This window comes from Panthera pardus, unplaced genomic scaffold (genome assembly GCF_024362965.1).
Source record: "Panthera pardus isolate Hobbes unplaced genomic scaffold, ASM2436296v1 HiC_scaffold_3, whole genome shotgun sequence".
NCBI lineage: Eukaryota > Metazoa > Chordata > Mammalia > Carnivora > Felidae > Panthera > Panthera pardus.
Genome location: NW_026526876.1, coordinates 30,073,087 through 30,087,056, shown reverse-complemented (window position 1 = coordinate 30,087,056; position 13,970 = coordinate 30,073,087). Strand labels below are relative to the sequence as shown.

General features: G+C 40.1%; 1 protein-coding gene across 2 annotated transcripts in view; it reads right to left on the bottom strand.

Moving 5' to 3' along the window:
• Window positions 1-13,970, bottom strand: part of NSF (N-ethylmaleimide sensitive factor, vesicle fusing ATPase) — a 147,578-nt gene that overhangs the window by 71,964 nt on the left and 61,644 nt on the right. For both annotated transcript variants that reach the window (XM_053893461.1, XM_019437488.2), the window contains exon 9: window positions 264-463. In XM_053893461.1, coding sequence (XP_053749436.1) covers window positions 264-463 — 200 coding nt within the window. The remainder of the gene's footprint in view (window positions 1-263; window positions 464-13,970) is intronic.

Genomic DNA, 13,970 nt, shown 5'->3' with positions numbered 1-13,970 from the left:
ATAAATTCATGATCTGTTTTTGCAAAACCTTTGGCTTACACAATCATCTATCTTTGTATTGTGTATATTTGGGTAATGACATTTGTTCCCATCATGTAAATCTCCCATAATCCCTGGTTCAGTGATATAATTTGGTACTAAATAAATTTCACCTGCATGCTTTTCAAAATACAGGTCACAGAAACAAGTTTTCCACCACAGCTTTGGGTTTCATTCATCATATTAAGTGATAACAAACTTGTACTAAGTTATATTAACATTACCCTTCTTTGCTCCTCTTCAGCATCAGCAAAGAGTTTACGAATGTTAGCCTCGGATTCTCCCACATATTTGTTAAGGATTTCCGGCCCATTGACCACTTTGGGCTCCCTTGCATTCAACATCTTGCCAATCTGTCGAGCCAAGAGAGTCTTACCACAACCTGGGGGCCCATATAACAGGATGCCTTTAACATGTTTGCAACCTAAAAAACAAAAGAAAACAGTCTTATATTAACCACCTAAAATCCAAGTGAGACATCTAAAGGAGTTTCCTTTCTTCTTCATATGAATGTTAGGAAAACTATAGTCATGCCATTAACATATAATATCCAAGTGCCATGAGCAAAACAAGAATGAACAACTAAAGTTCTTTTTTTTTTTTTTTTTTTTTTAAAGTAGGCTCCACGCCCAGCTTGGGTCTGAACTCACAACCTGGAGATCTAGAGTTGCATACTCTACTGGCCGAGCCAGCCAGGCACCCCTAAAACTCTTTTTTTTTTTTTTTAACAGAGAATCCAGAAGCAATTCCTACACGAGTGCCAAAATTTGAGGGGGAAAGCTGCCAATTAAAAGTCTTTAGAAAAGTATATTTGAACTATCATTTAAAACAAATACTTTTAACTCTGAAAACGTCTCTTTGACCTAAATTCCTAATTAGGAACTATTACTTATTTTCCATTCTCCTTTAAAGTCAAGGAATAAAAGAGATCTGCTTTTAGGCAAATTTAACCCAACACAAATCTATTATAACACAGTAGGCTATGGAAACTGTATCTTAGTCACAGAAATTATAGGTGTACCTGTTGATACAAGCCCTCGAAGAATGGGCAAACATGTTTTGAGTTGGACTGGTATAGGCAATCCATAAGATCCAGACGGATGTCACACACTGAGTGGGTAAAGCTGAATGTCCTACTTCATGTGACTAATGCCAAGGGAGGCACACACTTTTCTCAGAGCCACCAAGATGAAGACGAAGTTTCAAAAGAATAGTATTCAATTCTTTTCTAAGCAAGCATTGCTAAATACCTTGAAAGGTATCAGTAACAACAGGGAAAGAGCAAGACTGGTGATTTCGACTCCCCAGGGTTTTTTTTAGCCAACTCTTCACGAGCATTTACTCCACTTCTAAGATTGCAGTGACCTGTGGTTTCAGTTTACTCGCTCTAGGAATTCCCACCTTTCCAGCAGTTTCACACTTAGGGTGCAGGACTCTTTTTTTTTTTTTTACAAGTTTTTTTCCTTATACTACACCAAAAAGGCACTTTGTGAAATAACAATTTATTAGATTTCAGTGTCACACTCAAAAAAATAGGTGAAAAAGAAAATTTCTGAAAATGGAATATACATAGTGTTTGTCCTCACTTGGAACGAAAGACTTAAGAAATAATTTCTTTAAAAAAAATATGACAATACATTTAATAAGTCCCATAAAAGCTATCACAAGGTACAACCAACTCTACTGGGAATTTTAACTTCTGAGTAGGAAGACCCTTTGGGTTATCAGTATGGTCACTGCTTCTATATGTCAAAAAAAAGACTCTCCTTTAAAATTTTGAAAGTAATGAGATCTGTGCTTACGGTTAGATTTATAGAGACAAGGGGAACTTAGTGGAAACCCTTGAAGGCTTACAGTCTTAACCCTTCCCTCACAGAGTAAATTCCTGTCCTGAGAATCATGGTCCAATAAATGTCTTTGCCCTTGATCCACCCTTGGAAACACAAATAGTAGGGAGATAAGGGGATAAGCCCTGAGCTTCCCCTAGGGGCAAAAATCACAGAAGCACTGCCAGCATCCAAGCCCCTGGGACACTTTTGATGAAAACTTTAGAACCTTGCTCCTCATCTTACCCTCTGAGCCAACCGCTACCATCATGATTTGAAACGATTCATGTAAACCATAGCAGAGGGAGGTGGGCATGGTGGTGGTGAAAAACGGCACAGGATGGGGGGGCCACAAAGGAGAACATGAAGACTTACTGAGGCCCTACAAAGTGCCAGGCCTTATCCTCATCCTCCAATTTCTTAACTTTCTCCAAGTTTATCAACTACCTCCTAACCATACTTCCTTCCATATTAAGCTATACTTTCTTTCAAGGGTTCTCAACTCCTTGGCCTTCTTACACTTCTGTTCTACTCATCCCACAGGCCCTGAACACAATATGGCTTTACTGCACCTATGCATGGGCCACAGAGCACAGCCAGAGAAAATTACAGCACTGTGCTGACAGGATGTCCTCACAATTTCATGCTATCCAACTTTAGTTCCACACTCACTGCTTGTCAATACTGCCTGCCACCTTTTACTTGTTCTTGTTAGACCACCTTCCGCTCTCTGCACTACTTTTCCAGATCTTCCCTGCTCTGCTCTTCTCAAGTGCTACCCCGCGCCACTAATTCATAGAGAAGATCTAGATTCCTGCTTCGCATATTTTTTTAAAAAAGACGAACAGGTGTGAACTCCCTTCAGCTTATTGCTTCCCTATCCACAAATTTATCTGCAGACGCATCCAATCTCCACCTCAGCACTGGTTCTCAAAGAAGAAGAGTTCCTCTTCTCCAAGGTTTAAGTTGCAATTATTTGTTTATATACCTTCTTCTCTATTAGACCATGAACTATTCAAGGTGCTCTCTTATCCATCCGGCATCGCAAACATCCACCACAATGCCTAGCACAGAATATGTACTCTTAAATAAATGGCTAAGTAAATTGTTGACTCCTTTCCTACAAACCTCAAAGAAAATGAGGGAAAGAAGACCATTTTAAAAAATTATTTGAAGCTCTTAATTTATGGAATAGTGTTTTCTTTCACAGCTGGACTAATTTAAATACCTAGAACACATATTTGCAATGACTGGGACTTTGCAAACTTAGCAGAGCTACATAATTTATAAATATAGATCTTCTTCAACTTACGATGAGGGCACCTCCTGATAAACCCATTGTAAGCTGAAAATAACCCATGTGATGGCGTGGCTGTCTGGGGGTTGCAGGTTGCCGCTGCCCAGAATCACAAGAGAATTCATGCTGCCCAGCTCTAGACCAGGAAAAGACCAAAATTCAAAACCTGAAGTACGGTTTCTATTGAATGCATATCGCTTTTGCACCATCATAAAGTCAAAAAGCATTAAGTCAAACCATCACAAGTTGGGGACTGTCTGTACTAGAGTCTTAACTCTGTAACTCTGTTTTTGTACATGGAAAATGCTCGACTTAATGTGGCTTGAATTAAATCGACTCAGATTTATAAAATAAACAATTCACAAAATATTACCATGAAGTTGAAGAGAAAGAGATAAAATTTATATCCATGGAACTTACTGTCTACCATACAGATCTCTGAAGTGACAGAATCTATTCAATATGACACCAACAGGAATGTCATAGAAGCTCTAGCCCGTGTTAGAACTAAAATTCTTTCAGGATCTCAAGAAAGCACATCAAAAATAGACATTGACATGTGAAGATTTTCAAAATCCACTTCCACAAAGGAAGCAGTTACTTGAATAAGCGGTGGAAATGGGACTTTGTTATTACTACTGTTATGATAGCCTATTCTGACTTATTAAATAAGCATTGGTCTCTAATTTTAAATGAGTCATAAAAACTCTTCGTAAGTAATTCCATTCAACAAAAGTGTATTAAGCTCCTGTTTGGACTAGGCATGAAACTAGGTGTTAGGGATACAAACATGAAAAAGGCAGTCCCTACCTGCAGGGCATTTCTGGTTTAGTAGGAAAGACAGAAATAAAAATAGGTTATCTATAATATAATAAGACATTATCAGAGATATGTATGAAATGTTTTTGGAACCTGGCCAAGAGAGACAGATCCTGCCAGGGTGATGGCAGAAAATTAGGGATGGACAACAGGGGAAGAGATAAAATTTAGTGTGGGCTTTCAAGGACAGTAGGAGGTTCATGATTGGGCACGGGAGAAGAAATGGCACCTAATGAAGGAAAGTAGCATGATCAAAGGCATAGAGGTATGGACATAGAAGCTGTCCTTTCAAAACAGCCAGTAGTAACCTGTTGTGGCTATAGCCTTGGAGCGGGGCGGGGGTGGGGGGGGGGTGGGGCTGGAGACGAGGCTAACAGGCTCCCAACTACAGAAGACCTTGATACCATGCCCAGGAGTTTTTAATTTGTTTTATAAAAACCTGAGGTTTTTAATCAGGGAGGGTGCACAATGAGATATGTTTAAAAACTAACTCTGGCGGTAGAGTAGAGGAAGGTCTAGAGAACAAAGATCACGGGGTACAAGTGTAGTTGGAGGAATGTTTTTAACCTTTTTCCGGGGACATTGCCTCACTGGCTGGCTCTGGATTTTTGCCAGTTAAGCTTTCATTTCCCTCCAAGTCCTTTGGAAGCACAGGAAAAAATGGGTCCAGAGGCCTTAGGAGGACACCTCCCTACTGATGCCCCAGCTTTCTCCTGAGCTTCTGCAGGGCATTAAGACCTGGCTCTGATGCTGGGAAGCCTCTGATCTGTGGCTGCTGGACTGTCCTGACTGCCAAGCTGAACTGATCCATTCACTTGTTCTTTCTTTATGTCTTACATACCCCCTCACTACTTAGAGGTGAGTGCCCTGGGCTGGTGAACTAAAAACAGCACAGAGCAGGCATGGAAAGCAGAGAAATCAGTGGAACTGACTCATTTAAATTGTCATTTTCTCTCATTCTCTTACCTTCTTCCCCATGGAATAGTCTAATGGACCTCTCCAGAAAAATGCACATTAAAAAAAATTTGCATGCAATTTTGAGGGTATTCTTAGATCCTCTGAGATCTATTCATGGAATCCAAAGTTAAAACCTCTGAATGTGCTACTGAAATAATCCAGGCAAGAGACCAGAAATGGAAAGAGGCAACAGTCATAAGAAACTGTAGTAGGAAAAGAAAGAAGATTTGGGAGATACTCATCAGCACTCAGAGACCAAAAGAAAATAAGAGGAAGAGGAAGAATCAACGTTGACCTTAAGGTATGTAGCCTGGGCTCATGGTAAAATAATGATAACCCCAGAATATCACTAAGAAGTTAGCAACAGGAGATTAGAGGGAATCATCACTTTGTTTTTGGCTATTAAGGCGTTTGAGATTCAGGCAGAAATGTCCATTAAAAAATAGGTTGAAAGCTCAGAAAAGATATCAAAACTACTGGTTCCATGTTTCTGAATGCCTGCTCTGGGCACATGGAAAGCCACAAGAAGTTTTAAGCAGAGGAGTATGACCGTAGGGACAAATGCTGCAGAGACAGAGGATGAGGCCTGGGAAGAGAACACTAGATTTAAAAACCAGGAAGTTCAGGGGCGCCCGGGGGGCTCAGTCAGTTAGGCGTCGACTTTGGCTCAGGTCATGATGTCACAGTTTGTGGGTTCGAGCCCCGTGTCAGGCTCTGTGCCGATAGCCCAGAGCCTGGAGCTGCTTCAGATTCTGTGTCTCCCTCTCTCTCTGCTCCTCCCCCGCTCATGCTCTCTGTCTCTCAAAAATAAAATAAAACATTAAAAAAAATTTTTTTTTTAAACCCAGGAAGTTCATGCTTATCTGGGCCATAAGGTCTTAGGTCGGGGTCAGATCATTTTGGGTTGAGGTAGGAGAAGGAAGCTAAGTAATATAAGCAGGAACAAACAGAGATCACGATTTGGGGAACTCTGGCAATACAAAGGAGGAATTTTGAGAGAAATACCTTGCAAGACGAGTTAAGAAAAGGGGGGAGGAAGTAAGCTGAGGTTATGCCCATTGGATTCTATTTACTATGTGAAGTAGGAGCTAGTTCACCTACAAAATGAGGGATGAGGACAGGATACTGGGAAGCTTGGTAAAGATTTGGAAAGACCGTGGGGAACTAAGAAGATGTGTGGGAAAGTGTCCCTGAGCACATAGGTGCCATTAGGTAAGTGAACTCAGCATATGGAACTCAGGTCACCGAGGGACTCTCCTCTTTGTTGTGATTCTATAAGTAACTTAACAGTGTTACGTAAGGTGCAGTTTCTTATTCAATTCTATAAATACAAATTTCATTAAAGCTGGCATAAGAATCTTGACTTTTTTTTGGCTTGAACCACTTTATTTTGTTCAAAACTGAACCTTAAAATTGAGCAACATAAAGTAAATAAAACCACTAATTTAAAGTCAACATATTATGGGCGCCTGGGTGGTTCCGTTGGTTAGGCATCCTGTTCTTGATTTCGGCTCAGGTCATGATCTCGTGGTTCGTGAGATCGAATCCTGCACTGGGCTTCTCACTGAAAGCACAGAGCCGGCTTGGCATTCTCTCTCTCTCTCTCTCTCTCTCTCAAAATAAATAAAAAGACATTTAAAAAAAAAGAGAAAGCCAACATATTTATAACTAAATTCTGTTATCTAATTTTCCCAAAGTGTGAGGGCGAAACCATCATAGGACTTGTTCTCAACATTTCCCCTCCACTTTCCACAAAGTTTAAGGCTTTGTCTTCATTTGTAAGTCATTCACATCTTTTTTCCTTCCTCTAGAACTTATATAAGAACAATTGTGGGCGGACAGCATAATCAAACATAGTTCCAAAGGATTTCTTCTCTTAATTTCCTGTGTTGAATGACTTAAGTGCTTATTTTATAAAATGTTCCTGTTAATGATCATCTTCTTAAAAATACTTAATTTTTATTTGGATACGGCACAAACATATTAACAACTCTTGGTTATAGTAATGTAAAGGACAGTGGTAGTAAAAAGCATAATCTAAAATGGCCAAAAATAGATTTATATACAGTTTTGGAATCTAAGTTGCCAATTATATTTGCATATGGGAGTAAATCAAGTTCTGGGATATCGTATTCTTTCACTCATTCAACAAATGCTACATTTGGTGGCCGTTCTCTTCCGACTACTTCTATTTTCTCAATGAAATCCTGATTCCAGGTCGTCAGCTGCTGGTGAGGGAGGGTGGACTGGAAGAGGTGGTGCTGGAGATCTGAGGAGAACGAAGAGGAACTAGTCATCTTAGACAGCAGGAGAGTAAACTGGCTAAACTAAGGAAATACAGAAGGAATACCAGAAAATACTGATGCCAAGGAATACCGAGGGCCCACTTGAGATGTGATTCTTAATTTCAAAGTAAGATCAGTCACCATAGCTTTGCGCTTTTCTTAAGCCATATTCAGTAGTCTGGGTACCGACACAGAGTAGGCAGAAAGGGGAGACATACCTGGGGCTTTGACACACATAGAAGATGAGGAGCAAGGCCACTAAAGTTGTATTTGAGGAGGATAAACATGATAGACCATGGAATTGAAGCTGGGTAAAGAGGGAACAGAGAACAAAACGTGTCAGAGTAAATGAACTGGAGGGTCCCATGGGATCAAAGCAGTTAGAGCAGGGGGTGAGGGAATGCTAGAAGCCTAGGACAAATGCGAGGCAGCTTGAGTGCTGGATGCTTAACACTGAGATCTCTCAAGTGGTGGTTACTGGTAAGAGTGAAGCCTTCAGTATGACCAAAGAGGGGGTGGCTGAGATGGAACGAAGCAAAATTTACTGGAAATGAGGAATTCAAAGAACCGTGAAGATAGATTGTTGAGTAAGTCCCCAACAGGAACGCCAAAGTCAAGAATAACAGAGAGAGAACTAAAACACACCGAAGGCTGCACTTAGGAACAGCAAGTAAGCCAGACAGCTTCTTATCTGCCTCCGCTGTTCATTCCTCTCTCGCAGGGCTACCCTTCCTCTTTCATTTTGTTCTTTAAGTGTTACTGACAGTGAAAAAAGTATGAACATTTATTGACATATCATTATATAACAGCTACTACTAAAGGTACGAACAATATCAAATGCCCAAGAAATAAACACAGCCAACGATAATGCCATTATTTACTAAGGATTTAACTGAGTGACACACTGGAACCTCACCGTAAGACTACATTCAGTAAAGAATTTAGTATACGGCTTGCTTGTATCTCATTCTAGACCACCTGTCATAAAGCATTTTTTAACAACTTCCTAAAATATGAACTACAAAACTATATTCTAATTGTGTTTCACAATAGATATCTGTCCAAAGGATGAACATATGATTTGTGGTCAGGTACCAGACAGATGAGGACCGACTGGATTAAATGTATTAGGAAACAAACCTAATGAAAAATCTCTAGAGAACATTAAAAATTACTGAGTCCCACTTTTCTGACCAGTGGTTCTCAGACTTAGAGTTCACAAAATAGTAAAAGACACCCCCCCCCTTTTTTTTTAACTGAGGAGAAGCGCTGTCATGGGGTTAGTTTTTTATTTTGCAAGGTAAAGGCTTCTTAAAAACAAAATCAAACTTGACATCTATCCCCACCATTTCATAAAAATATTTTTTCATATCAAGAGGTAGGGTGGACATAATCTCAGAATAAAGGACAGTTTTTGTATTAAACAAATTGAGTTTTATATATACATTGTTAAAAGTGGGGGCTCTGGACTCAGCTAGCCTGGTTTCAAATCCTGCTTCTTGGGTTTTAATAGCTAGAGATAATAACAGCAACCACCTCGGAAAGTCATTATGAGGATGAAATATAATGCACATAAAGCACTTAGTACACTTGCTGGCATACGGTAAGAGCTCATAAATACTGTCTATCGATTAATTATTCTTTACCATCTTGTTGGAGATAAGCGGTGAAATGAAACCAGTCTCCCCAACTGTTTTGAGAATTACATCACTGCTAGGTGACTGTAAAGCTTGAAAATAAATGACTATTCTGCTTATGTAATTCTTTCTGAGACTGACTATTGTGACCCCTTAACTTATCTAACACTATTGTCACTTGAACATCGCAAATTATAGTACACATTCTGCTGGACCTCAAGCTCCAAATGAGCACAGTAGTAAATAAGTCGGCAGTTTCGCAAAGATTTGACTAGTGTTGCAGTTAGGATTCTCCAAAGCTTTAGCCTCTATCTTCCAGGTGGATTACTATCAGAAGCAATCCTGCCTGCTTCTCTTATGCCTCAGGCAGAGTCCATTCTTATCTATGCCTCAAGTTTTCCAAATTTATTTAGGGTCAACATGCAGCTCCTTCGCATAAACCAAGCCACCATGACTATCAGTTCCATGTGCGTGCATCCTTCTATCTCCTCCACACCTTATTCTACCCTAAGTATCCTTCTTCTCCAAAGTCCCCTGTATCTCCCCAGTGTAACCACTGTCATAGTCCCCAGCTGCCACTTCCCTCTCTCAAGGGGCACACACCTTGTTCTCCTGCGGCTCACCTGGAATGACTTGGTCAACTGGGGGGAACTGAGGCTAATTCTGGGTGCTTCATCCAAAAGCCTATTTGTCATGCTACATGACCACAGCCTGCCCTCTGCAGTAGATGAACCTTCCCACCTCACTTCTTATTCTCTCAGATGAATCAGCAATTCTCCAGCAATGTATAAAACCTGGAATACTATTTGAGCCCCAGCTGTTGATAAACAGCGATTATAATCATACCAATTTTGGTGGGGACAACTTGAAGGGGCTTTAAGGTGTGTACTACAAATAGCTTGAAGTGATTTCTGGCCTGAAAGTCTAAGTTGAAGAGGACCCTATCCACTCTAATAAGGCTCATCCAGCCTCTGATTAAAACGATACATGAAAATATAAGATTTCTAAAATACTAATTGAAATCTCTCTTCTTAAAATAGCTCAAAGCAAAATATATAGCCTTACTACTGCACTAAAATGAATAAACAGTAATGTTTGCTGTTTATAATCTTATAAAACATTATCTCAAAAAAGTAACAAGTAATTTGCTAGGCTATTTTATTTTATTTTTTTAACATTTATTTATTTTTGAGACAGAGAGAGACAGAGCATGAGCAGGGGAGGGTCAGAGAGAGAGGGAGACACAGAATCCAAAACAGGCTCCAGGCTCTGAGCTGTCAGCCCAGAGCGCGATGTGGGGCTCGAACTCATGGACCGCGAGATCATGACCTGAGCCGAAGTCGGACGCCCAACCGACTGAAACACCCAGGCACCCCTAGGCTCTTTTATTTTAAAAAGCAGTGAATTTTCTTTGTTTTCCTGAGATGATATCAGAGGCAAGCTGCACCAAGGAAAAACAGTCAGTCAACTTTTAGATATCCGAAAGGCTGGGGCGGAGGGGGGGGGGGTGTGTGTGGAATATATATATATACACACACATACATATATATATATATATAGAGAGAGAGAGATATATATAAAAGAAAAACACAACCCAGTGATTTCACACAAGAGCGAACAGAATGATGATACATTAGAAGTGATCTCTGTCAAATTAGCATCAGGGTAAGAAGTGTTTACTTCATTTGGGGGGCAACATGATCTATAAAGAAAGTGTGAAGTGGGTTCTGAATATAACTGATGTTTAAGGGGTTAGTTCAAGTAGCTTCCAGTTCAAATGCAGACAGATTTGCCACATTTGCCTAAGAGGGAGACTATCAGCAGACTAGTGGCAAGTCAGGACATATTCACAAGTCTTGCAAGCTTTTCTCTGCAGTTGTGCAAACCAGATTTGAATGCTTATTTTTAAACAGTGCGTGCACTTGCAGAAATACGATCACAAATTAATATCTGATCTTTTGTTCTAAAGTTTGTGTGATTCCAACTTCTCCTAGAATCATGAGTATTTTCTTAGTTCCATCCAACTCATCATTTGAGTAGTATGCTATGATTATCGACTTTAAGAAATGGTTTTGAATTTTCCAGCCATGCAGTGAGGACTTGGAGCATAACTTCCATCAACTCACAATACAGGAGGCCCTTTCTGTTTGTTTGTTTGCTTCAAAGACTGGCAGCCAGCGTCTAACACAGGTCATCATCTACATCTGCTGAGCTGTGCACTTACCAAATATTTAAGGCCCTGACCCCATTTGTACAGTCAGGTCTCTAATCATCCACGGGTATCATTCTGTCTAGCAGAGACTTGCTGCGCCCCACCAACTTTAGAGCACTCTCAGAACTCTCTTTGAGTTCCGTTACGATAAGTGAAAAAGGCCTACGCCCTGAGCACCAAGCAGCTGGGTGATGTCTACCACCTGACTGGTCTACATCCAAATTAGTCAACTGAGATTTAATATAGATCTTCTCATTAGATAGCCCAGAACCAAAGATGGGGTATGTGTAGCAACTCTCCAAACTAATCTCCGCCGACACCCCCACCCTGTTACACTCCCTCCTAGGGTGTGGCCTGGTATTTCATGAATTCTTGATGACAAAGATCATGCTTCCATTATGGCAGGTCCTGCCTTGCTGCCACCTGGCAGCATGTATTCTCACTGGTTTCAGAATTTTACAACTTTCCTCTCTTCTTTTTCCCTGTCCCTTGGCTTTCAACTTGTTGTACTTGCTGCTCTGTAAGGCGTCTGCTACAGACTAGCAAATATCTTGTCTTCTGAAGCAGACAACTTACTCTTTCCTTTCCCACACCTGGAACTTCTCGCTCTATCAAGTTCATGTTCTTCTGTTCCTCAGAAATCACCTCCTTAAGTAATGCCACGCAACCCCATCACATTTAACTACGTCAATGCCACCTCGCTCGTATCACGTCCGTGGTCCTACTCTCCAACACTTACGGTAGCAATAGTCAAACTTTAACATGCACCAACATTCAACGGAGCTTATTAAAATGCAGATTTTCAGGCATCACTCCTAGAAATGTGAATTCATTCATTAAGTCTGGAGTGGAGTGGAGGAAGGTGACTAGTTGATATGTCCCTCCCGTGAGATGAGGCTAATGCAGAGGCCAGAGGACACTGAGAACCAGCCTTCATAGTTTCAACTGACACTCTATTAAGTTGTTTTCTAACAGTTCTTAGATTTTCGTTTTATTTAGTGTATATTTTCTATAGCCTTAATTAAATCATAAGCTGAGGAGGACACATTTTTATTCCTTGACAAGTTGTAGCTGTAGAACAGCCGAAGAACTATTCTAACAAGATAAAAAAGTTACCGAGAATAAATGTAAGATCTCTGTGCTTAAGTGTGGCTGGGGGAGGTATGGTTGTGTGAGAGATGACTTGGGGGATTTTACTCAACAGTAAATTCAACATGAGATAGGATCCAAGATAGAATGTGGATGTCAAAAATGTTAATGCAATTTCGGTGTGCATTAAAAGAAGACTAAGGTTTTGAACAACGGATGGATAGATCTGGTCTATTTCAGAACAGGGACGACACTTGCAGTACACCATGATTTCTGGGTTTCACAACTTAAGGTGAATATAAACAAATGTTAAAGTTCAGAGAAATGTGAATAGGATGGTAAAGGGCTGAAAATAAATTATAAAAGGATTGGCTGGAGGCACCAACCAAGCTGGGGGATTTAGCTTAGAGAAAAGATGAATTTTGGGGGCCTTTATGTCTGGATGGAAAAGCTCTCTTCATATATCTTCAGGGCTTCCACAGGGAAGTAGAAGCATCCTTGCTCTATATAGTCTTGGCGGGGGGAGATGTGTAGAAGCTACACATCTCATCTTAACGTAAGGAAGACTCTAACGTACAGTTGTCCAAAAAATGGAATGCAACATTCGAAGGGAACGAGTCCTCTGACACTGAAGGAATTCGAACTTAGACTACGGAACTTGACAGAAGTCATTTAGCAAAAATGGAGAGAAAATTCAAACCAAAGCACGTGAACTAAATGATTTTTGAGATCCCTTGCAATGCTGAGATTCTATAATTCCCTTGCTATTCTTTGACAGAACCAGCTAGTATTGCAAAGAGGATGAATTTTGAAATAAATATTCCAGGATGGGAAGGAAAAAGGAGACTGAAGGCTAGGAAGATAATAAGGAGGCTACACTATAGTTCAAGTGTGATTTACTGAAGCTATAAAAAAAGAAAAAAGGAGTGATCCGAAAAACAAAGCAGAAAAATATTAGGAGTATTCAATAATGGACTTGAAAAATGCACGCACAAGTATAGCCAACTGATTTTTGACAAAAGAGCGAAGGCAATATGTTAATGTATTGACTGAAGCAAAGATCATCCTTTCAACAAATGAAGCTGTAACAACTAGACATCCACATGCAAAAAAAAAAAAAAAAAAGAATCTAGACACAGATCTCACACCTTTCACAAAAAACTAATGCAAAATGGATCCAGGCCTACCTGTAAAACACAAAACCATAAAACTCCTAAAAGATAACAGAGGGCAAAAACCTAGATGACACTGGGTATGGCAACAGCTTTTTAGACATAACACCAAAGCCAGATCCATGAAAGATATAACTGACAAGCTAGACTTTGTTAAAATTAAAAATTGTCTGTCAATGAAAGACAATGTCAAGAGAATGAGAAGGCAAGGCACAGACTGGGAGAAAATATTTGCAAAAGACACATGTGATAAAGCACCAAAATATACCAACAACTCATAAAACTCAAAAATAAGAAAGCAACCCAATTTAAAAAATGGGCCAAAAGCCAAACAGGGTATACAGATAGCAAATAAGCATATGAAAAAATGCCCTACATCATATGTCATCAGGGAAATGCAAATTAAAGCAACAAGATACCACCACACACCTCTACAATGGCCCAAATCCATTCGATTGACAAGACCAAATGCTGATGAGGATGTGGAACACAGGAACTCTCATTTGTTGCCAGTGGAAATGCACTGGGGCACAGCCATTCTGGAAGACAGCTTCTTACAAAACTAAGCATACTCTTTCCCGCAATTGCACTCCTTGGTATTTGCCCAAAGGAGTTGAAAACTTATGTTCACACTAAA